Source organism: Balaenoptera musculus, chromosome 5 (genome assembly GCF_009873245.2).
Source record: "Balaenoptera musculus isolate JJ_BM4_2016_0621 chromosome 5, mBalMus1.pri.v3, whole genome shotgun sequence".
NCBI lineage: Eukaryota > Metazoa > Chordata > Mammalia > Artiodactyla > Balaenopteridae > Balaenoptera > Balaenoptera musculus.
The window spans coordinates 75,116,072-75,137,727 of NC_045789.1; the positions used below are offsets into that span (position 1 = coordinate 75,116,072).

General features: G+C 47.0%; 1 protein-coding gene across 20 annotated transcripts in view; it reads left to right on the forward strand.

Moving 5' to 3' along the window:
- Window positions 1-20,453, forward strand: part of APBB2 (amyloid beta precursor protein binding family B member 2) — a 363,766-nt gene extending 343,313 nt beyond the window's left edge. For 18 of the 20 annotated variants that reach the window (XM_036852187.1, XM_036852201.1, XM_036852203.1 and 15 more), the window contains 6 exons: window positions 5,782-5,896; window positions 8,516-8,603; window positions 9,260-9,343; window positions 11,003-11,118; window positions 12,703-12,882; window positions 16,927-20,453. In XM_036852187.1, coding sequence (XP_036708082.1) covers window positions 5,782-5,896; window positions 8,516-8,603; window positions 9,260-9,343; window positions 11,003-11,118; window positions 12,703-12,882; window positions 16,927-17,094 — 751 coding nt within the window. In that variant the 3' untranslated portion in view covers window positions 17,095-20,453. The remainder of the gene's footprint in view (window positions 1-5,781; window positions 5,897-8,515; window positions 8,604-9,259; window positions 9,344-11,002; window positions 11,119-12,702; window positions 12,883-16,926) is intronic. The other 2 variants (XM_036852200.1, XM_036852206.1) reach the window with 1 other exon arrangement.
- The last annotated feature ends 1,203 nt before the right edge of the window (window positions 20,454-21,656 follow it).

Consider the following 21,656-nt stretch of genomic DNA (forward strand, 5'->3'; position numbering starts at 1 on the left):
TATAAATACCTTTTGAGGAGGGATAAACACATAAGCAGATTTCATTTATGTAAGGGTTGCGGTGGGAGAGACTTAGGGAAAGGGTGCGCAGTTCTGTCTTGGCTACTTTTTTTTTTTTTTTTTAATTATTTATTTATTTATGGCTGTGTTGGGTCTTTGTTTCTGTGCGAGGGCTTTCTCTAGTTGCGGCAAGCGGGGGCCACTCTTCATCGCGGTGCGCGGGCCTCTTATTATCGCGGCCTCTTTTGTTGCGGAGCACAGGCTCCAGACGCGCAGGCTCAGTAGTTGTGGCTCACGGGCCCAGCCGCTCAGCGGCATGTGGGATCTTCCCAGACCAGGGCTCGAACCCGTGTACCCTGCACTGGCAGGCAGATTCTCAACCACTGCACCACCAGGGAAGCCCAGCTACTTTTTAATAGAACCCATTGGAATAAAGAATCGTTTATTCATTCATTCCGTAAAGATGGATTAAGCCCCTACAGGGCGATTAAAATGCTGTTCAGCTGAGAACAATAAAAGCAATCTTTTGCCCTTTTTCTTTGCCATTAAGAAATTTGAGGCTGTCATGTAAGATGTCTTAGCACTGACATTTTTCCCTGTCAGAACTCGCTGCTGGTCCTCTGGGGGAATAATTACTGGGGAGAGGAGCAAAAGGAGAAGAACAAAAAGCTGGAGACACAAGGGCTTAGCCAACAAATGGTGAAAGGTAGTTGATTCACTTCTGTTACAGTTTAAGGAAGAGACTTAGCTATAAACCTTCCACTTCCTGGTTTATAAAGGAAATGCAGTGATCCCCTGACTGCAGGAAATAAATGGGGCAAAACTCCAGAGGGGACCGGCACCTCTTTTAGCAAATGGCTCCTGCAGGAGTGAGCTGGAGCAAAGGACAAAAGTGGTCCTTGCTGCTCAGCGTCAGACACAGTGACTCAGACGGACAGGCATCTAGCAGAATTTGTTAGAAAAGACGGGCGCCTGTTCTGACTGGACCTCGGGGGTCATTTGGGCCAGCTCTGTGGTTTTATAGACCACACCGAGGCCCTGGAGGAGGCGTGACCATGGGGGGAGGCGCGGAAGCCCATTTGAGCGCATCTTGGCTCTGAGCTGTGACGCTCTCGGCGCTGTGGGCACCGGGTAGCTGCAGCCCGAGTGCCACTGGCGGCTCTGAGGAGCGAGGTGGGGCAGGAGAGCCACCGAGGGCTCTGCAGGGGAGGGGTCCTGAAATGCCCCGCGGCTGGCTGGGTGACACCCGCCGACGCCCGCTGCTCTGTCCTCCCAAATTCCCACACGTGGCGCTGGGCTGATCTGTCAGGGATACTCTAGCCGTGGAGGCTGGTAATTAAAGCAATTTCTTGTCCCCCTCAGAATATAGGAAAAGCTCTAGAAAATGTTAAATTGCTCTTACATATGGGCATGAGGGCTTTTAGGATTATAATACCGATTGGAAAAAAGTCTGAAAGGCTGAGTTAGGCCACACCTTGGTCATTGTGAAAGTGAATGATGGGACATGGGTTCATTGACCGTCCTCTCTACTGTGTGTTTGAGAAGTTCCAAAGAAAGGAGGAGAAAAAGAAGAGGTACTGTGTTCTTTTGACTCCTGCACCCTGAAGCTGGGACCCAAACTCCATTCTCCAGGGGAAGGGCCCGGCAGGCCGAGGTCACCGCAGACCTCCATGTCGCTGAGACCGAGTGGCTTGTCTCCTGCTGCCCAGCCTCTGCAGCCCTGGGGACTTCTCCCGAAACTTCTCCTGGCTCTTTGGAGCCAGTCTGTCCTGGGCTTTCCTACTCCCAGCACTCTTTTTTCACCCTTTCGTTGGGCCTTTGGCCTCAATTAGGCCTTCAAATGCTTTTCCTCCTTGGGGTCCAGACCTTGTTTTGTCTCTCTCATTCTCCACTCTCCCATCTGCTCCCCTGACCTCAGCTGCCCCCTAGGCCCGGACCACGGGCCTGAGCTCAGGGACCGAGTGTCCACCTGCTTGGTGGGCCCCACCTCCCCCAAGCACCTCACAGTATTGTCCAACCTGGAGCTCGTCAGCTTCCTTCACCAGATCCTTCCCCCTGCCGTCCCCAGTGCGAGGGCACTTAGCTGTCCCAGGAGGGACCTCGGAGTTATTCTGCATTCTCCTTCTCATCTCCCACATCCCTCAGTCCCGCAGCCACCCTTCCAGTACCTCTTACCCATCTGTCTTCTCCACCCTGCTCTCGTGGAGACTAACTCAGCCTTGCCTTTTCCAGCTGTTCGCGGCTGCTGCCTTCCTTGGCTCGTGGCCCTTGCGCCGGTTCTTTTACTTATAAGGAAAGTGCCTCCTCCTCTCCCTTGTAATTGTGTTGGGCCCACCCCAGATAATCCAGGATAACAGCCCCTTCTCAGGATCCTTCACTTAATCCCATCTGAAGAGTCCCTTTTGCTATGTAAGGTAACCTATTCACAGATTCTGGGAGTTAGGACAGGAATATCTTGGGAGGGTCATTATTCTGTCTACCGCTGCAGCCTTTTTCAGAAATCAGGTGCTGAAAAGCCAAGGTTTTAAAACAACCAGTTAAGAGGTGTTTGGATTTCGTTCTGAACAATAATGAGATTAACTCAGCCATATATTTCATTGCACACAAAGGAAGTTGTCCGAACCGTCTGTGCTCCAGGTCAGAGAGAGGTCTTGCAAGTCCCCGTGTTCGAGGCTTTCTGCTCTTTTAGGGTGACTTGGGATATGTTTCATGGGAGTAAAACAGGAGAGACATGCAAATCTCCTGACCCCCGCAGTGAGGAGAAGAAGGCACTTGTTTTCTCCTGGGAGGTTAGTTACTGGCAGATTTCCGCTTCTCTGATCTGTTAGCCTGGTACCTGGGAGGGAACAGGAAAAGACAAAGCTGTTTTAAAAAAAAAAGGGTCAGAATCCCCCAAACAGAGCCTGCGGCTGCTGAGCTGCCCTCTTGAGGAGATGTGGATTCCACATGGTTGCCTTAGGCATTAATCACTTTCTCCTGAGCCAGAAGAAAATGAAGATTAATAATAATAATTTTTTTTAATTACTCCTAAGGGATTGCTTCTGAAAGAGCAGAGGGCACAGAGCTGAAGTTTGATGGGAGCTGATTATTGATCAGGGCCTGTTTGGTCCTCCGTGATGGTGACCTTGCACTTGTTACACTTGTAAGGCCGACCAGCTGTCATGGAGAGCAGGATGGATCTTGGAAGCTTATTACATCGTAGGATATCAGAGCCAGAAAGGGACCTTGGAAATCATGTTCCATCACTTAGAGATGAGGTTTGACTCCATGCCCAGTGTTGTACAGCTCAGGGGAATCAGGAATGGGACTAGCAATTGGGTTGCCTGGATCCTGACCCGTTGCCCTCTAACTGTCCCTTACTCTCTCTCTCAGAGAGGACAGGTGGAGGCAAGATCTCTACAGTAACTACTAAGGGTAGGGCGTAACGAGCTGTAATCCTTTGTGGTGCAGAATACAGATCCTGTCGGCATTCAGACACGAGCAACGTGCTGGGGGCCGGAGGGCCAGGCAGGCTTTTGAGCTGGGCCGTACAGAGTAGGTAGAGTAGTGAGCTCCAGACGATGCAGGGAGGCCAGTGGTCACCGCGCCAGGCAAGGGGAGGTACCGTGAGCGGACGTGGAACCCCAGCTTTCTGGAGCAGAGGGGAGAGCTCCTTAATTGGAGTAAGGATGCTGGAAGAGTTGGTGGGACAAATTTTGGGACTCCAGAAATCCAGACAAAGGTCTTTGGACTTTCTGTGGGTGACCACAGAACTTCAAAGAGATTTGGCCTCAGGAAATGGCGACTGAGCATGGAATTCTGAAGAGGAAGAGTCGTGCGTGGCGAGACACTGCATATGTTACTTTAGGAACCATCCAGGAAAGAGAAGTAGCCAGAAGGAGGGGGGCCAAAAACAAGACTCCCCTTGAGCATGTCTCCAAAAGTGATGCCTTCTCGTCGTTTCCTTTTGAAGCAATATGCTGTCTCGACAGGGGTTGAGACTAGGATGGAAAGGCCTCAGGAGCACAGTGTGGAATGGGGCTCTGCTCGCCCCCAAAGTCTGGGCCCAGCTCCTCACCCAGCCCCCCAGCCCCTCAGCCCACTGTCACGGCACCCGTTCACACCTCTGACCACTAGCCAGCTTTCCTGCCGGGAGACGGGGGGGACGTGCTGCGGATCCCTATGCTTGAGAGAGGGGGGCGCTCCGTACCAATTATGGCCGGGCCCAGACTGGGTGCTGGGAATGGATAAGGCTCAGATCGTCTTCACGGAGCTTCGAGGGGTTGTGGGGAAGACAAAGCTCACGAGCAGACGCCCATGGTACCCAGTGGCGAGTGCTGTGCGTACGGGGGACACGGCAGCACCCGGCAGGTACTCACCCAGCTTCAGCTGCGTCTTCACCCGAGGCCGGGGCATGGAGACGGTGTGAGCAAAGGCAGGGAGGCGAGAACCGCCTAGGGTGCCTGAGTGGTGGCAGGGCTGGCGAGGAAGGGATTGGATTCAAGACACTGTCAGGAGGTAAAATCGGCTGAACACGGGGGTTGGGCGTGGAGTGCGGGGGCCGGGGGTGGGAGCATCAGGAAGTCCCCGCGGTGCTAGCGTGGAGGACACCAAGTGACGTGGGATGTGAGGGCGCAGGGGAAGGTGGAGCAGAGCAGACCCGAGGGCAGGTGTGCACAGGCGGAGGTTCCAGTGCCTGTGGGTAAAGGTGCCCCTGGCCTGGAGCCGCTGCAGGACGGCCTGGGGCACAGCAAGGCCACCGGGTAGGCTTTTTGGCCGGGCCCTCACAGTGACCAGTTGCCTCCATCGGATAGACTTCTGTTCCTTCCCAAAGAAGCCAAGTCTGTGTTGGGGAAAAATCTGTCCCAGTCTGTGAGAACACCACCAGCTCTTACCTTAAGAAAAGTAATTAATAAATTCATCCATGGTTATATCTACAGACAGGGATCCTGGCAGAGCAACACGTGCAAAGAAGTCACTGTGATCCCTTACCAGATGGGTAAATCGGAACATTTATTTTCCATAAACACTCTGATCTTTTAAACCACTGTCCTCAATAATAACAGTGAGAAATTTAGTTGTGTGGTGTCATTCTTCTGAAGCCAGGTCGTGTCGCGGGCACAGTGTCCTTCTCATCAGCAAAGCAGGCGCTGAAATCCAGCGCTAGCGGCACGCTCACCTCGGCGTCTGAGCTGGTGGTATACAGGGTGATGCCGCCGCCGTCGCCCCAAGCCCTGGAGTAAGAGGCGTGTTTAGCGGAATCAAGTGCCTGTGACAGGACTTCAGTCTGTGGCGTCTCTTTGTGTCCCCGTGACTGTCCGTCAACTTACTCCGCAGCTGCGGGTCGGATCCGGTCTCTGGGCACACATTTACACATCAGAACCTGTTGTTTTGCTTCTGCTACACATGACTGTAGCATCGCTCATGCAAATTCATGCTCCTCTCAAGCCTGTCTTCTGTTTGTGATCATCATGTTTATAACCATGATATCTGCTGTTACTCTAGGTAGAAGGTTCCTGTAAAGTTCGGTTTTCATTAAGCGTTGTTCATTAAGGTTCCAGGAGCTCAATAGGCAGAGCCTGGGACACACTGTAGTTATTTTACTCAGAAATGAGTTCCTAGGATCCATACGGCTGTTCCTGTGTTTGAGGTGGCTGTTGACATTTGTTTATTTTTTTAACCACTGTGTACTGTGCTTACCTCTGACATGCTGGCTCCTCACTCAGTTAACTAAGTTCATCGCTAGAATGTGTGTTGTGAAGGTTCCTCATTCTAACGTACCGATCAACTTTGTTTGCACAGAGATTTTGCTTATGTAGCAAGAGACAAAGACACAAGAATTTTGAAATGTCATGTATTTCGATGTGACACACCAGCAAAAGCCATTGCCACAAGTCTCCACGAAATCTGTTCCAAGGTAAGGTGGGTCAGGGCACAGGGGTCCGCCCCGCTCCTTTTCCCCGCCCGCCGCTGAGCAGGGAAGGGCGCGTGGAAGGACGGGGGAGTCGGCACGCTGACCTGCAGGTCGAGCTGCGGGAGCAGCAGGGCGGCTGCCAGCCCAGCCAGCGTGATTAACGCTCGTTCTGCGTGTCAGGCGTCGTGCTAAACGGCGTTCCGCCTGCAGAAGGAGTACGGCCTTGGTGCCTCCCACAGTCCGGGGGGTCTGATAGGTGGACAGCGGGGTGGCGGAGGAGCTGTGTATCCCGAGCCCAGCGGGAAAGCGGGGGCAGGGAGTCAGGGCAGGTCTCCCAGGGCTGGGCCACCTGATCTGAGCATGGACCCGGGAAGAAGGGAGCGGGGTACTAAACCAGCTGGGGTGTCTGTGGAAGTGCAGGCGGCCGGGGGTTGCCGTGAACACGTGCTGACGTCACAAGACACACAGCGGCGAGGCAGGGCCGCGGTCACAGACTCACACTGGTGCGTGTCCCGCTTACTCCTCCAGAGTCACAGCCTCACTGCCTCTCTCCCCCGCAGAGCCATATGCCCACACACTCGTGCCCCCCTCTGCCCGGCTCTCGTACTTGCCAGGACGCGGCTGTGTGATGCAGCAGCTCCGGCTGCTACAGAGCCCTTCCTTGTGTGGACCTCCGTGTGTTTACTTGAGATGTGTGGCCTGTAGCAGAGGAGAGAGGTTCCTTGTTTGTCTCTTTGCTGGGCAGCTTTTGCGATTTGGAGTCGGCTGGAGCTGCGCGCTGTGCCTGGCACGTGTAGAGGGCTGGACACACGTGTCTGTCGTCCAGCCTTCCTGCTCCTGGCTTCCTCCTTTGTCCAGAATGCCCCCCCTGCCGTCGCTTCAGCCACTTGCGGGTCTCGCGGTGACCAGGCTCCTAACCATTCTCTTCTGGGCACGCTCTGCTTGTTTCCCCTGAATGAACCAGTGTTCCACAAGGAAGTCGACAGAGAACAGGCCGTGGCCACGGTGCCCTTTGACCTCCAAAGATGCATAGTTAACGTTCTCAGCAGTCCCGTTACCCGCTGACCTGTGTTCCAGTAGTGGGAGCCAGGTCTCCAGGACGCTGTCCCCAACTTCCTTCAGCCAGGCCTTTCCACTCCCCAGACTTACTGCTTGAATCTAAACACAGGACTTTGCCGCCCCCTGTGTTAATGTCGCCTTTCTGGTTCCAGGCTGGCATCATTACCCAGCCTCACTCCCACAGGTCCTCCCGAGCTAGCCAGGTCCAGGTCACGGCCACCTCCACAGCCCAGCCTGGCCTCTGCAGCAGGAGCGAAGCCTGCTGTGTAAGCCACAGTTCCCAAGGGAAGGGTAGGGGCCGGGAGCTGTCCCCAGCCCCAGAATAGCCCAGCAGTCTGCTGCTCTGACCGAATGACCGGGACCTGCAGGGTGGGTGCTGGTCCAGAGACCCCGCCTTCACCCCAGCCCGTGTGCACGTTCCTGCACGCGTGGCACTGGGGCAGCTGCTCCTTGTGCAGCCCTGAAGCATGCTGCGCTGCCCGGGTTTCATTTTCTCATTCATTCACGCAGCACGTGTAACCGAATGCTGCTGATGTGCCAGGCACTGTTCTGAGGAGACAGCAGAGACCAAAACAGAAAAAAAATCCTTGCCCTTGTGGAGCTTATATTCTAGCGTAAAGCCCTCAGAACCCAGCCTGGCACAGAGTCAGTGCTCAGTGAATCTTGGATTTTACTGTCAGCAGCCATCCTGCCCACTGACCCAGGCGCAGATCTGGAGACGGGCGGAGTGGAGCTCCGGGGGAAATGACTTGTTCCACTTGGGATGGAAAGCTCGGGCAGGGGATGAAGGTGTGAGTTGCTCTTGCGGTCATTGAGGGTGGCTTCTTTGAGTCCCTAAACCCACAGCACTGTGAATAGGGGTGAGAAGTGATGACTGTCAGGTGAAGGAGATGTTAGTGCCCCCAACAGAGGAGAGGCACTTAGAAAGACGGCTGACAGATTTAAACAGTGTGACCATAACACCAACAGCAATAGCAGCTAATATTTCTGAGTGCTTGTATTTACTGTCAGGACTGAAATTATTTTGTTATTAGGGACATAAATATTATCATCCACATGTTCAGTGGAGGAAACGAGACAAGAGGGCGGGTGACTGGCTCAAGGCCACTTACCGCTAGTAAGTGGCAGGCGTGGGATTTGAACCCAGGTACTCTGTCCCCAGAGCCCTGAAAAGAGTCCCTGAAAGTGACCATGTGGAAGCAGCAGGGGAAATCCGTTGCCCCGTGTTCCACCGACCGCTGTGGGCCGGGAGGTGTACGCATGACCGGGGGATGATCGTGCGGTTTGTTGCAGTAGAGGTGGGAGCCTGGTAAATGGAAGAATGAATTCCGAACAATCAGGAGACTGTTAGTTACTCTGAGGAACAGTCATTCACTATTCTCCCCAGAGAAAATGGGCACAGTTCTCAAAATGTGCGGCTCCGAGATGGGGGTGAGGAGTCAGGCAGCAGACTGAAGCCAGTTTAACTTGGAAGTGAAGTCAGCGCAGACACTCCACTGGCTGGAACAGCTGAGGACACGGGGTCTGTAACCGTGAGCCAAAGCTGTGTTTTCTCTCCTTCAGATCATGGCCGAACGGAAGAACGCCAAAGCCCTGGCCTGCAGCTCCCTGCAGGAAAGGGCCCACGTGAACCTCGACGTGCCCCTGCAAGGTAGGTCGGCGCCCCTGCTGCTTTCCCTGGCGCTCTCTGCCCAGGTCACCAAGCGCAGGGTCTCGGACGGCTCCCTGGTGTATCTAGTCTCCCTCAGAACCGAGCTCGACTCAGCAGACCCGGGCCGAGCCTGCACTCGGGACCTCGGGCGCGGCTTAGAGCTGATTTTGTGTCAACGGGGTTAGGCATCAAGGGCCAGGATGAGTTTTATTGTTGTTGGACAAGATTAAAGAAAAGTATCTTTAGTGCTTTTGTAATTCATGTACAGCCTGGGGTGAGGGTCAGCTAGTTTAAAAATACGTGTGTTGCTATTTTGGGGAGCTCAGTTTAGTCATTTTTTCCTGTCTCTGATTTCGCCCTCTGTGATTAAATTTCCTCAGGGCATCAACCTCCCCTAATAAATAGAGCACCCAAAGCTTCTACTTAGCACACATCCAAGAGAGAGTCACAGCTTAACACATAGATTCCAGTTCCTGCTTTCAAATGCTTTCCTACCTAGAAATGAAAGGTGAATGGGATTTTGATTGACAGCCCCAGTGTCTGGTGGAAGAAATGGCTGTTCTTATAGCATGATTGGCACATTGACCTCTAGAAACACAGGACGTTATGTGTCTGTTAGAACCATTGAGAAAAATGTGTTGCTTTATTCCCTGTAGTAGATTTTCCAACACCAAAGACTGAGCTGGTCCAGAAGTTCCACGTGCAGTACTTGGGCATGCTACCTGTGGACAAACCAGTCGGTATGTGAAACATGTATTGTCTTTCCCCTTTGCAAGCGTTTGGGAGCTCATGAGAGACGTTCACCCTCCCATGGGGGTGGGGTCTGCTGTTTCTCTCCTCGCCTTGTCTTGAATCGGACCCTCACACTGTCGCTCCAGCCAGAGCACACGGACAGTCCTGATCAAAAGGTCAGTACAGGACAGGCTGAGCTCCTCGGATGCATGGTCCCAGAATACAGGGACTTGAACAAAGCGGACCCGATTTCTCATTCACTCACAGTCCAGAGCTGCGTGAGCCAGGGCTGTGGAAGGGCCCCGCCCCCAGAGCACCTGCTTCAGTCCTTGTCACGTGCTGGGCGGGGATAGGGGGCTGAAGGAACCCTCCTGCTTTCCTGTTAAGGTGTGACCCCAAAGTGCACACAGCAGTCAGCAGTCAGCTCACATCTCAGGGGCAGAATTTAGTTGCTTAGCCATACCAGGCTGGGAGGAGGCTGAGAGAGGTAGCCTTTTCCTGGGTTAAAAAACGGCTGTGGAGGAATCAGAACCCTCACGTACTGCTGGGGCGAACGTAAAATGGTGCAGCTGCCCTGGAAAACAGTCTGGCAGTTCCTCAAAAGTTAAGTAGAGAGTTACCATTTGATGCAGCAGTTCTGCTCCTGGGCTTTGTATCCAAGTGAAACGAACACGTGTCCACACAAAACCTCGTACACGAGTGTTCACAGCAGCATCATTCATAATAGTCAAAAAGCAGAGACAACCCAAATGTCCATCAGCTGACGAATGGATAAATAAAATACACTTCCATACAGTGGTACTTCATTTGGCAATAAAAAGGAATGAAGTATTAGACATGCTGCCACATGGCTGAACCTTGAAAACACGATGCTGAATGAAAGAAGCCAGTCACAAAGGACCGTATCCTGTACTATTCCATTTATACGAGTGGAGTAGGCAGATCTCTAGAGGTAGGGCTGGGAGGAAATGGAGGGTGACTTCTGAAAGGTACGGGGTTTCTTTTGGGGGTGATGAAAATGTTCTGAACCTGATAGTGGTGATGGTCGCACACCTCTGAATATACTAAAAACCGTTGAGTTTTGCACTGTGAGTAAATTGTATGATATGTGAATTATATCTCAGTAACGTTGTTCTCCCACCCACCCCCACCAAAAGCAGCTGTGGGAACACCCAGCCAAAGAGCCCCATCGAATAGGCACGTGCTATTCGTGTCCAGGGGCCGCCCAAACTTGGTCTTGTTTAAGTGACAAAGTACAATGAAAGGTGATCAGGGTAATCTGGCAGATGCTGACTTCTGTTGGGTCCCCTTTTTCAAGGTTCCTTGCTTAGGAAAAGGTAGCATTTGAATACTGTTTATACACTCGGAGCTGGGGAATCTTTGTAGAGAGGTGGGGGAGGGAGAGAGATGTCCTGGTTAGACAGGACATCACACACTGCTTCTCTGGAGGTTCTCATGACCCTTCTTTCTGTTGAAAAAGCTGGCATCTCTTTTCTTTTGAGCAATGAAATGCTCAAATGAAATGTCTTGTCTGGGGCTACAAAAAAAAAAAAAAAAAAAAAAAAAAGACCAGTCTGGGCATATAGGTGTTACTGGGTGATTTGGGCCCACGTTTGAGATTCAGAAATAGCTTTAGGACCTTTTTCAGTTATCCCTTCCATCCACAGGAATGGATACCCTGAACAATGCCATAGAAAGTCTCACGACCTCGTCCAGCAAGGAGGACTGGCCTTCGGTGAACATGAGCGTGGCCGATGCTACTGTGACTGTCATCAGTGACGAGGTGAGAAGGGTGGCAGATGGAACGGGCCTGTCGAATCCAGTGAGGTTTCGGATACAGCAAGCTCCCGTGAAACTCAGGCACGTGCCAAGGCTTGGCCTCTGGGGAGTTGTGCTTGCTTGTGATTAAAATAGCCTACATTAAAAAAAGAGAGAGAGACATTTTGCCCTTTGTGCCTGGACCTCTGCACACCTCAGAGGCTTCTATTCTGGCGCTCCTCGTTCTTCCTTCCTACGAAGCCTGGGAGATTGGAATCATTTGCTAGAGGTGACTGTGTGATACTAGCAGTAACTCACTAATGGGGCTTGGTTTTCTGGCCACTCTCCAGGCTCCGGTTTTGACTGGGCTGTTATCTGGGCTTGGGGCGCAGGAGAGCCTTCTGTGGTGGAAGGTCCTGTGGTAGCAGGGACCACTGGTCATCTGGAGAGAGGCCAGCATTAGCCTCAACACAAATTATCTCAACTTTGTGGTTGAGGAAACTGAGGCACAGAGAGGTTAAGTAACTGCCCCCAGGCACACAGCGAGAAGTATAGCAGGATCAGTTTTCCGTTCTGCCTCTGTGAGGCATCTGTCACGGAAAGACCCTAAGTCCTTGGTCTGCTCTTGCTTCTGTCCACTAGCAGCTCACCTTCAAGCCCAATTCAATTTCTAAAGAGGAGTAAGATGCTCACTGACCCTGCCTGCCGCTCTAGCCTGCGCCGCTGCATTTTCTTCAGGTCTGCAAACATGTGGTGCCTTTCCCTACCTCAGCACCTTTGCAAGTGCTGCTCCTTCTGTGCTCTACCCCTTTGCCTTCCCAGCCCCTACGCAGATCTCAATGTAAACGTCATTTCTCCCAACAAAACTTCCCAGCCTCTAAGACCAGCTTAGTTTGCCTGTTAATCAATCCCACAGCACCTGAGTGAATATTTAATAAGTCAAGATGTTAGCCAAAAGTCAGCGTTATTCTGGATGTATTTACTAATTTTCAAAAATTGCATATGGCTGCTGCAAAGGATGTGGTGTTCATAAGAATGAATTCCAAACACTTCTTAACTCGGTACCATATGGATACCAGTTTGTGAAAAAGGGGAAAAAAAAAAGTATTTGGCAACTTTTTGTTTTACACAGTTTTAGATAGAAATATGATTCAATGTGCTGTTTAGTTGGGGAAGAAGACCTGGATGGAAAGAGAGCCCACGGCTCCTTTCCTCTTGGTGCTCTGGGGTTTCCGGTGGGTTTGCCTGGGCAAGTGGGTTCTGAGCCACTGTATGGGCAATACGGAAAAAGTATACATGACACTGTTCCTGCCCACAGTGAAGCCACAGGCTTGGAGTCGAGCAGACAGAGTCCGGAACACACATACCCAGTTGCAGTGTGGTTCAGAGCAGATTAAATGCCGGAACGAGGCACCCACAGCAGTGAGGCCTCTCCAGACACATTTAGAAACTTGCCTTTCTAGAAAAATACAGTCCTGTCTAAATTCAGTCTGGCTGTATATTTTTAGACACCATTTCCTCTATGCAGCCACTCTAAGCGGATTCTATGACTTAAGGTCCGAACGTGTCTGTGACTTTGGCCAGAGCTGCTGAACAGCGTCTCTTGCAGAATGAAGAGGAGATCCTGGTGGAGTGTCGGGTGCGATTCCTATCCTTCATGGGCGTCGGAAAGGATGTGCATACGTTTGCCTTCATCATGGACACTGGGAACCAGCACTTTGAGTGCCACGTTTTCTGGTGCGAGCCTAATGCCGGTAACGTGTCCGAGGCGGTGCAGGCCGCCTGCATGGTGAGTGAGCCCGCTGCGGGGGTTCGACCCTCGGGCCCCTGCTTTTGTTTAATATGCCGTAAATTAGAGCAGAGTTACTGACTTAAAAGAAGCCAAGTCTGATCTCTAAAGTAATGCCTTGCCGTGTGACACCCTCACTCCTGCGGACAGAATCAATCGTGACAAGCACTTTGCCGTCTTAAGCGGCCGGGACACCTGAAAGAAGCAGTACTGGATGGAGCTAAGTTCTTCTGTAGAGACGCCAGGAACACTGAGAACGATGACCTCCAAAACCACGGATTTGAGGACTCTTAATTCTTGATCCCTAAGTAATTTCAGCATGTGATCAGGAGATGCTGGTCATGCGTGAGTTGGTGCTGTTTGGAACCAACTCAGTAATTCTTTAAAAATTCAGTGTATTGAATGGTTTTTATTTTAGATAGTTGGTCTAAGTGCATTGTTCTTACATACTTTGTTTATATCTATGAACTCTATTCTTACCACAGCCCTGTTAAGTAGTTCTCTTTTATTTATAACAAAATAGAGGCTCAGAGGAAAGGACAGGCCCCAGGGCAGAGCTGCTAAGTGACAGAGCCTGCGTTCACCCCCGAGCCTCCGGGTGATAAAGCCAGTGCTCTTTGTACCACATATATGATTTCAAACAAACAGAAACACCTTGTCATTCATTCTGCAAATATCCTTTGAGCTCCTGTCATTCCCAGCACTGGGAAAGTTCTAGTAAGAAGGAGGGAACCGTTTGAATGTAGACATCCAAGCCTGGGCTGCATGGTGTATTCTAGCAACAGTAGGTAGGGTGGCTGGAGCCAAGTGGAAGGAGGCGAGGTCCATGTCCACGAAGGGCCTGTGATCTCATGCCAAGGTGTGACCTTCAACAGAGATTGTTAAGCAGGAGAGTGAGTAGACCATGTTAGGTTTTAAAGCATACTCCAAAGAAGAGAGAAGAAAGCAAAGTGGAGAAGGGTTGAAAGGACAGGGCAGAGGTGGGGAGATGACCAGGAGGCCAGTTTACTGGTCCATGGGAGAGTTGCATCTAAACCAGGAGTGGCAGTGGGGAAAAGACAGGAGCAGGTGATGGAGAAACACCTGGCTGGCAATGAGGAATGCTGAATTTGAAGCACCTGCACTTCATTTAACTCAATCCACCATTTGTAGGCTGGACTCTGGGGAAGTTCAAGTAGGAATAAGACATGATCCTTGCATTACGGAGTTTAGGCCTACGGGGGAGACGGGTAAACCAGAATTCTGTTATGGTGTAGAAAGTGCTCTAAGTGAAAGTGTAAGACTGCACTGGACGGAGGAGTGACCGGGAGGAAGAAGGTGACCCTGAAAGCAGGTCGCTCACCAGGTCTGAGGTGAAGGAGTAGCTGGAAGCACGCTGTTGAGATACTTGCTCATTTGTTGGGGGGTTGGGGAGATCGTGCTCACAGTTTTGAGGCTGAGGGAGATGAGCCAGTAAAGCCAGATTGAAATAGGGGTCATATTTGTAGTTGGGCCAAGGTCTTGGTGGTAGATGAAGGGCCTGGGGTTGGGTCAGAGTGCTGCTTGGGTTAGAGTAACTTTGAGACCAGCCAGAAGATGCCCAGAGTCCAAGAACAGGTGGAGCTGAGGGCGGTGGAGGGTGTCCTCTGTTTCTTTACAGACAGTACACTGCTAGGTAACAAAGAGGGGAAAGGACAAGGTGGACGGATGGCAGAGGCAAAGGTGGGGGACGAGAAGAGAGCCAATTGGCTTTTATTTTAAAAGACACCTTTGAAACGGAGAGGGGAGGAGGGGGAGGGGAAGGGAAGACCTGTGTTGTGCACTTATAATCTGGCTTCGTTCTCGCCACAGTCCTGTGTTAGAGTACAGTTTCCCCTCAGATGCTGTGGGGCCAGGATTCTAACTCAAGTCCACCTGCATATAAAGGACCGGGGCTGGGTGGAGAGCAGCAACGCGGTGAAGCAGTCGAGATGAACCTCCTGACCAGGCATAGGGATTTGAGATGGGATGAAGGGACTGTGTGAAGAAAATAGAAAATGGGAGAGTCCAGCCAAGCAAAGATGGATGGTGACTGTTTAGGTATTTTGTGAAATTGTAAAGGATCATAACAGATGGTTTTAGTCATAAAATGAATGGCTTTCAGCCTTAATTATACATTTTGAATGCTGATGGCAATTAAATAATTAGCTTTATCACTGGTTACAGTTTGTTCTGATTCCCAGACTCATTTTCTCTCCTCTAGAAACAATTTCTACTCATTTGTTTACTATTTTAATTGTATTAGAGCCACCAGCTGAAGTGACTCAGCCAACCCAGCATAAGACATACGGGTAAAATCAAACCTTTCTTTACACTCTGTATCCAGCATTTCTAACTGGGTGGCTTTCCTCTTGATTCAGATCTCCATGATTCTCCATCTGAAATATTTATGCATCAATTTATACAATCTGAAATATCTCTGGCATTAACACATTCTGAATCTACTGAATTTTTAGGCATATTTTGCAGCTGAGTGGTACAGGCCCAGCTGCAACTATTTTGATGAAATTTAGAGGGAGATGGAGAGGGGTCCGCTTAATGAAATTCATCAGGCACAATTTTGATTTGCACTGGATATAATGTAACTAACATTAGAAACTCCCAGTCCAGTATACCATGTTGCGGTACCTGCCCATTATAAAACTGTGTTTGGAAGTGCATAGGTTTCCCCCCCCCCTTTTTTTTTTTTAAAGAGAAGTGTATTTTTTTTTAATTAATTTATTTTTTGGCTGTGTTGGGTCTTCGTTTCTGTGCGAGGGCTTTCTCCAGTTATGGCGAGTGGGGGCCACTCTTCATCGCGGTGCGCGGATCTCTCACTGTCGCGGCCTCTCCCGTTGCAGAGCACAGGCTCCAGACGCGCAGGCTCAGGAGTTGTGGCTCACGGGCTTAGTTGCTCCGCGGCATGTGGGATCTTCCCAGACCAGGGCTCGAACCTGTGTTCCCTGCATTGGCAGGCAGATTCTCAACCACTGCGCCACCAGGGAAGCCCTGGAAGTGCCTAGTTTTGATTGTGATGCAGACCTAGAAACATACTTTACACACAGGAGACGTGATAAATCGTTTTTCATATGATTGGGTTGAAAGGGGCTAATTTTTTGGCCTGTGGGCTATGACAGCACATTGTGACAAGAGTCTTGCTGTAGGATAGTTCATGCTTTTCAGAGGGAAACATCAGCCTGTTTCACAATTGTTCTAAGGAACCTATTAATATTTAAGTAGGTTTTTGAAAATCAGTTTAAAGTGCTTGGATTTTTTAAGTGCTTGGATTAGAAAAAAAGCATTTGATACATTTTAACCTTTTAATCTAATTTTGAAGAATTACTTATCTTTGCATTAATACAAAAGCAGGTGGATTGTGACTTTGTTTCTGAAGGATGGAAACTGTCCCTGGTGCCAGTGCTAGTGGATTTTTAAAAATTAAATCTATTAAGATTTAGACTTGTATATAAAATATATCCTAAAATCTTAATAATTTTTTTAAAAAATTAAAGCAGGATGGGAACAAACATTTATTAATGCCTTCTGTGTTGCTAGGCCTATTTTAGGCATTCTGCAGGTATTCCTTAATCATAACACTGTCTTTTAAGGTCGCCATTCTTCAGCCATTTTACAAATGAAGAAACTGAGGCTCAGAGAGATTTAATAACTTGCCTGGGGCCATACGGTTCACAAGTGGTAGAGCCAGATTCAAACCCTGCCCTTTCTACCATGCTGACCCTCACTCGGTTAGCCATAAACACCTACTTCATTACCTGTCTGAGGAAAAAGTTAATAATTTCCCTCCCAATCCTTTTTCTTTTCATTAGCTCTTTGACTATGAGGTATATTCATTGCAGCCTAACAATATAGAGAACTTCAAGAGTATTTAAAACACTCCACATTAAGGAAAAAAATAATAAACTCTTGGATTCATGTTTAGGAGCCAGGTCGTTAACCTTTGGGAGTTAAATATATTGGTGAATTAAAATCACGTTAAACAAGAAGGGATGATACGTTATTAACGACCATAAAACTTTTTTATTTCAGTTACGATACCAGAAGTGCTTGGTAGCCAGGCCGCCTTCACACAAAGTTCGACCACCTCCTCCACCAGCAGACTCTGTGACCAGGAGAGTCACAACCAATGTAAAACGAGGGGTCTTATCCCTCATTGACACTTTGAAACAGAAACGCCCTGTCACAGAAACGCCGTAGCTGCATATGTGAAAGGATCCTGTAATATTTACTGAAGATTGAATAGCTACACTAAAGAAGAGGAGCTGATCTCTGGCCTTCCATTCAGTTGCTGATGCTTTGTCTTCAGAGATTAATAACCTAACCAAACAGTGTTAGACAAGCATGTTCTCTCGTCTTGCCACCGTCGTGTGATATGAAAAGAAGCATGACTAATTTTTTTTTGCTGTAAGTTACATCATGAGCAGTGGAAGCTCCCTTTCTTATTGTAAATATCGTGAACATTATGTAACTTCACACACACAGGGAAGAATGTGGCCACACCCCTCCCAGTGAAGCAGCTGAGTCCTTGGAGTGAATGACACCTGGGTTAGTTTCATTGTCTTCTCGACTGGATCTGTCACAAGCAACTTTTAAGTCCTACAGCACTTTGCCCTGTTTTCAACATTGGAGTAGACACTGCATACCGGATACCACTGAATTGCTGTAAAAACAGGATGATGAGCTTTTGTTTTAGTTTTTCATAAAATCGAACCTTTGGTTGACAAAATTGGCTGTTGGCATCAGTATAGAAACCAACTGGCAACTTTCCTTGACGAGCTCTTTGACACATGGACACCATTTCATGTCTATAGCTGTTTGGGGGATGTTGGGAAAAAAAGTGAAGCTTCAAAATTGAAAAACTAAATTTCAGAAATTAAAACAACAAAAAGAGCCTTTCTGTTCAGATGGTTTTCAAACTGATTATTAAGAAAAAGAAAGAGATTAACAAAATCATAATGCATTTTGGGTGGGACATATTTCAAACTTCTGCCTTATACTGTACAATGCAGCTAGAGAATTATAGTTCACTATGGCCATTCTCTACATAAACATTAAAATGAAATATTCCTCGTAAGCCTTTCATCCTTAGTTTGATAATTAGCCAATATGCAACTTGGAGTTGAGGAAATGTCATTTATATTTTAGATCTCCACCACCACGTTGTTTTCCACCTCCTAGGTAAATGTTCTGCTAGGATTCTGCATCTAGCTCAATCTTACCTTAATGCTTTTTGCCCAGAAAGCTGTCTGTCCATCATGTAATGTCCATGGCAACAAACTTCATTAAACTGAACCTTTCTGAATTTATGTATTTAATATTAAAATTTGTTGGACTCTAGATATATTTTTTAATTTATATTTTTTCCATTTATTTTCAAGATTTAAAAATTTCATATCAGAGCAAAATATACATAGGAACAAAGGACTATTTAACAGCCTTCCCAAAAACAGCACTTTTCTGCTTCTCTATCTATAGATGACTTAGCTGTAAAGATAAAGATTTAGACACCTGTTGATAATGTTTTAAAGAAGAAGTTGCTAAGAAGCTCAATCTAAACATTAGTTTTGTTTACTTTTCAGTGATAAAATTATCATTTTACAACATCATTGTAAAAGTAATGCTCTATGTTTATCTACTGCTATGTACGTGTCAAAATGGTTTCCACATTCTTATCGTCACATTTGAGCCTTATAAGGTAGAGAAGGTACTAAACACATTTGAGAAATAAAAAATATGAATTGAAGAGGCTCAGTCACCTAGCCTAAGATCTCAAGAAAGTTAGTGAGAAAGCCAGAACTAGGACCCATGCTTCTCAACTCCCAGTTATTAAGTTATGCTGCTTCCACACCAGTCAGGAGGAGTCTTTCCAGAATTACTCTGGGCATATCCAGTTATTGTCAGGCAATCTTAGGACTCCCTGTATAAGTAGGGAAGTATGTCCAAATTACTCATGCCGTGATTTAAAACCATTGCCCGCTCTCAGTTTTCCTGCAGTGTGCCTCAAATGTGTTGTAGAGGACAGGATTCTACACGCAGCACATCCTGTTCAACCCACAAGACTATCCAGAGATGATCTTACATGTGGTAGAAATATTCCTAACTCATGATACTTAGCCACCAGAGAACGTGATGGAATGAGTAGGTGGCCTCCTGCCTCTGTTCCCTCTCAGAATTCTGGAATTGTTTGCTAGCACCCTAGTGTTATGACAAAAGAGAGGCCACTCTAGAAATGGATTATACTTCTCACCAGCCTATATACTATTCTACTAAAGTTACCAGTGACATCCTAAGAAATTACTGCATTAAGAAAATCCTTACTGTGCCCTTCGAAAAGCTGTTCAAAATTCAATCTTGATGATCTTTCATCTTGACCTCCACAGTGAAACAAACATTTTAGTGTGATAAACTTCAAAATTCTTAAAAAAGTGATCCACTTTTATATTGGACATCTCTACCAGAACCCATTCATTTTTTTTTAAGGCATACATATGTTTTCAGGATCAAGAATACTGAGCTAGCTTTAAGTAGCAAACTGATTTATATATGCAATTATAGGATGCATTAAGATGAATGATAGCCTTTACATACTGAAAACTTTACTGCAGATACTTTGTTTTAAAAATAGCTTTGCATACTAAATGCAATTAATTTTATAAAATTAATTATGTTAAGCCGTATGTTCAGACACTTTCTGCCATGGCCAAAAAGTATGTATGAAAGTATGTGTGTATTTTCTGTGAAAGGATGCTAGTGTTTTACCTGATATTGTAGTGACACTTCAGTTATCTATGCATTCTTTGTATCTGTGATTTGGTAAACAGGCAGCCATGTTCACTATGCCTTGTATGTCTTATCATTTTTTTAATTAACCTGTTAAATACAGCTTAAAATATTTTTATTTTATTTATTCTATTTTTACTGAAATATACTGCATTATTGTGTTAATGTATTATCTCTACTGGATATTATCTCTCAGTGTATCCAGGTCTAAGTAATCTCAGTGAACTATACATTGCCTAAAACGTGGTTTTGTAATGATTTGTAGTCACATTTTTATTGGAATATGTATAAGAAAAGGCAAAATACTTAAAAGTTCCTTTTATTTTTTAAAAGCAGCTAGATAGACGCATACTTGCCAACTCACATATGTGCTCCTTGGCCGCATCAAGGGGAATAGCCAACATGCCTATGGCTAAAAACTTTACTTTGCAAACTTAAAGCACTGCTTGGTGCTTCGTTTTTATATCCTTCACAACACGTGTGAGCTCATCTAAGAGACACATGTCCTCCTGCCCTTTGTTTACACCTGGATATATGATCACCCATAGCTAATTAGGACCATTGTTTTTGTTTGTGTCTGTCTTACTGCATGAAGCAACATTAGACCCATTTCCATTAAAATAAGCTCTTGGTGATAAACTGTTGGCACTGCTACTTTTTAACAAATTCCACTTTATGATTTTATGACGAACATTTGTACGATTCTACACAAGGTCATTTACTAGAAGCCCTAAATCGTTCCTCCTCTTCTTATATGACACACACTCATTTCATAAGCATTGCAACACAAACTCAAGATAGCATAAACAATGTGAGAAACATCTCCCTAACTGACATTAGCACAGCTTAACTAGTAAAAGCATTAGCTCTCTAGTTTGCCAGGCTTACTTAACCCAATACACAGCTAACGTGTGTTATACAGCCAGTAAAATGAAGTTTATTTCAGCTTCAGGGAAAAGATACTGCTCACACTTTATCAGTGAGAGCGCTCCCTGCCATCCAAAGCAGCTTGTTTATCCCAAAAGAACATTTGGTCTTGCTTTCTGCCCCTTTTGCTGTTGACCATTTTTACACATTTAAATGTAAGATGTTGTGAGAATAAACTTAGCTGCGTAAAGTGTTTGGCTCATTTATCTGACATCAGTCATACATATCCAGATAGAAATAAAAGTTTAGTGTCTCCACGCCAGTCATTTTATTTTCAAATTATTCTTACCTCAAATTAAAAGTCATTTTAGTAATGTAAGATTCTGCTTTGATTAGTTATTGTATATTTCCACCTGGTAAGAACTAGAAAGTAACTTTAAATTTTGAGTAATTCATCGCATGGTCCTTACTTGGTACTCAGGAAGGACAGCTGGCATTTTGGACATAGAGGCCTGTTCAGTCACCAACTTGATGCTTGTGTAAGCACGCTTTCTAGTGTTAAGAAAGTCCATCTTTCCTTTAAGAGCCTGATATCAAAGAATGAAAGATAGATAGTTGTACAGGCACTAAATCCAAAATGAAAGGTGACTAGAAAAACAGCAGTTGAATCTGGTTTAGTTTAACTGTTAGACATATGGAAGAAGATAAATAGAATTTAAAGTGTGTACCCATTTTTTGTTCATCTTGCATTTCCCCCAGTAGTTTACCTTTTTCCTCAATCAAAAGCAGTTAGTTACTCTCAAAGAGCAAAATTTCATTTGGTTTCAGGTATTATATAGTGGTAAATAATTACACATTAAAAATCTGAATTTGCTATTGGAGTATCTAAAAACCAGTAATTTCATTACTTTAGATTTTTACAGCACTTTTCTCTAAGAAGCTGAAAAAAGAAAAATGTCAATGTAATCAATATTCTCCTTTACTAGAATTCTCCCATATTGTTTTTAATCCAAAGTATTTCCCTTTTTAGTCTACCAAAATATTTATATAATTGATCACATCCTTCTTTCTTAGAAGATTCCAAAGAAGAAAACTGCAGGCTTAATGAATGA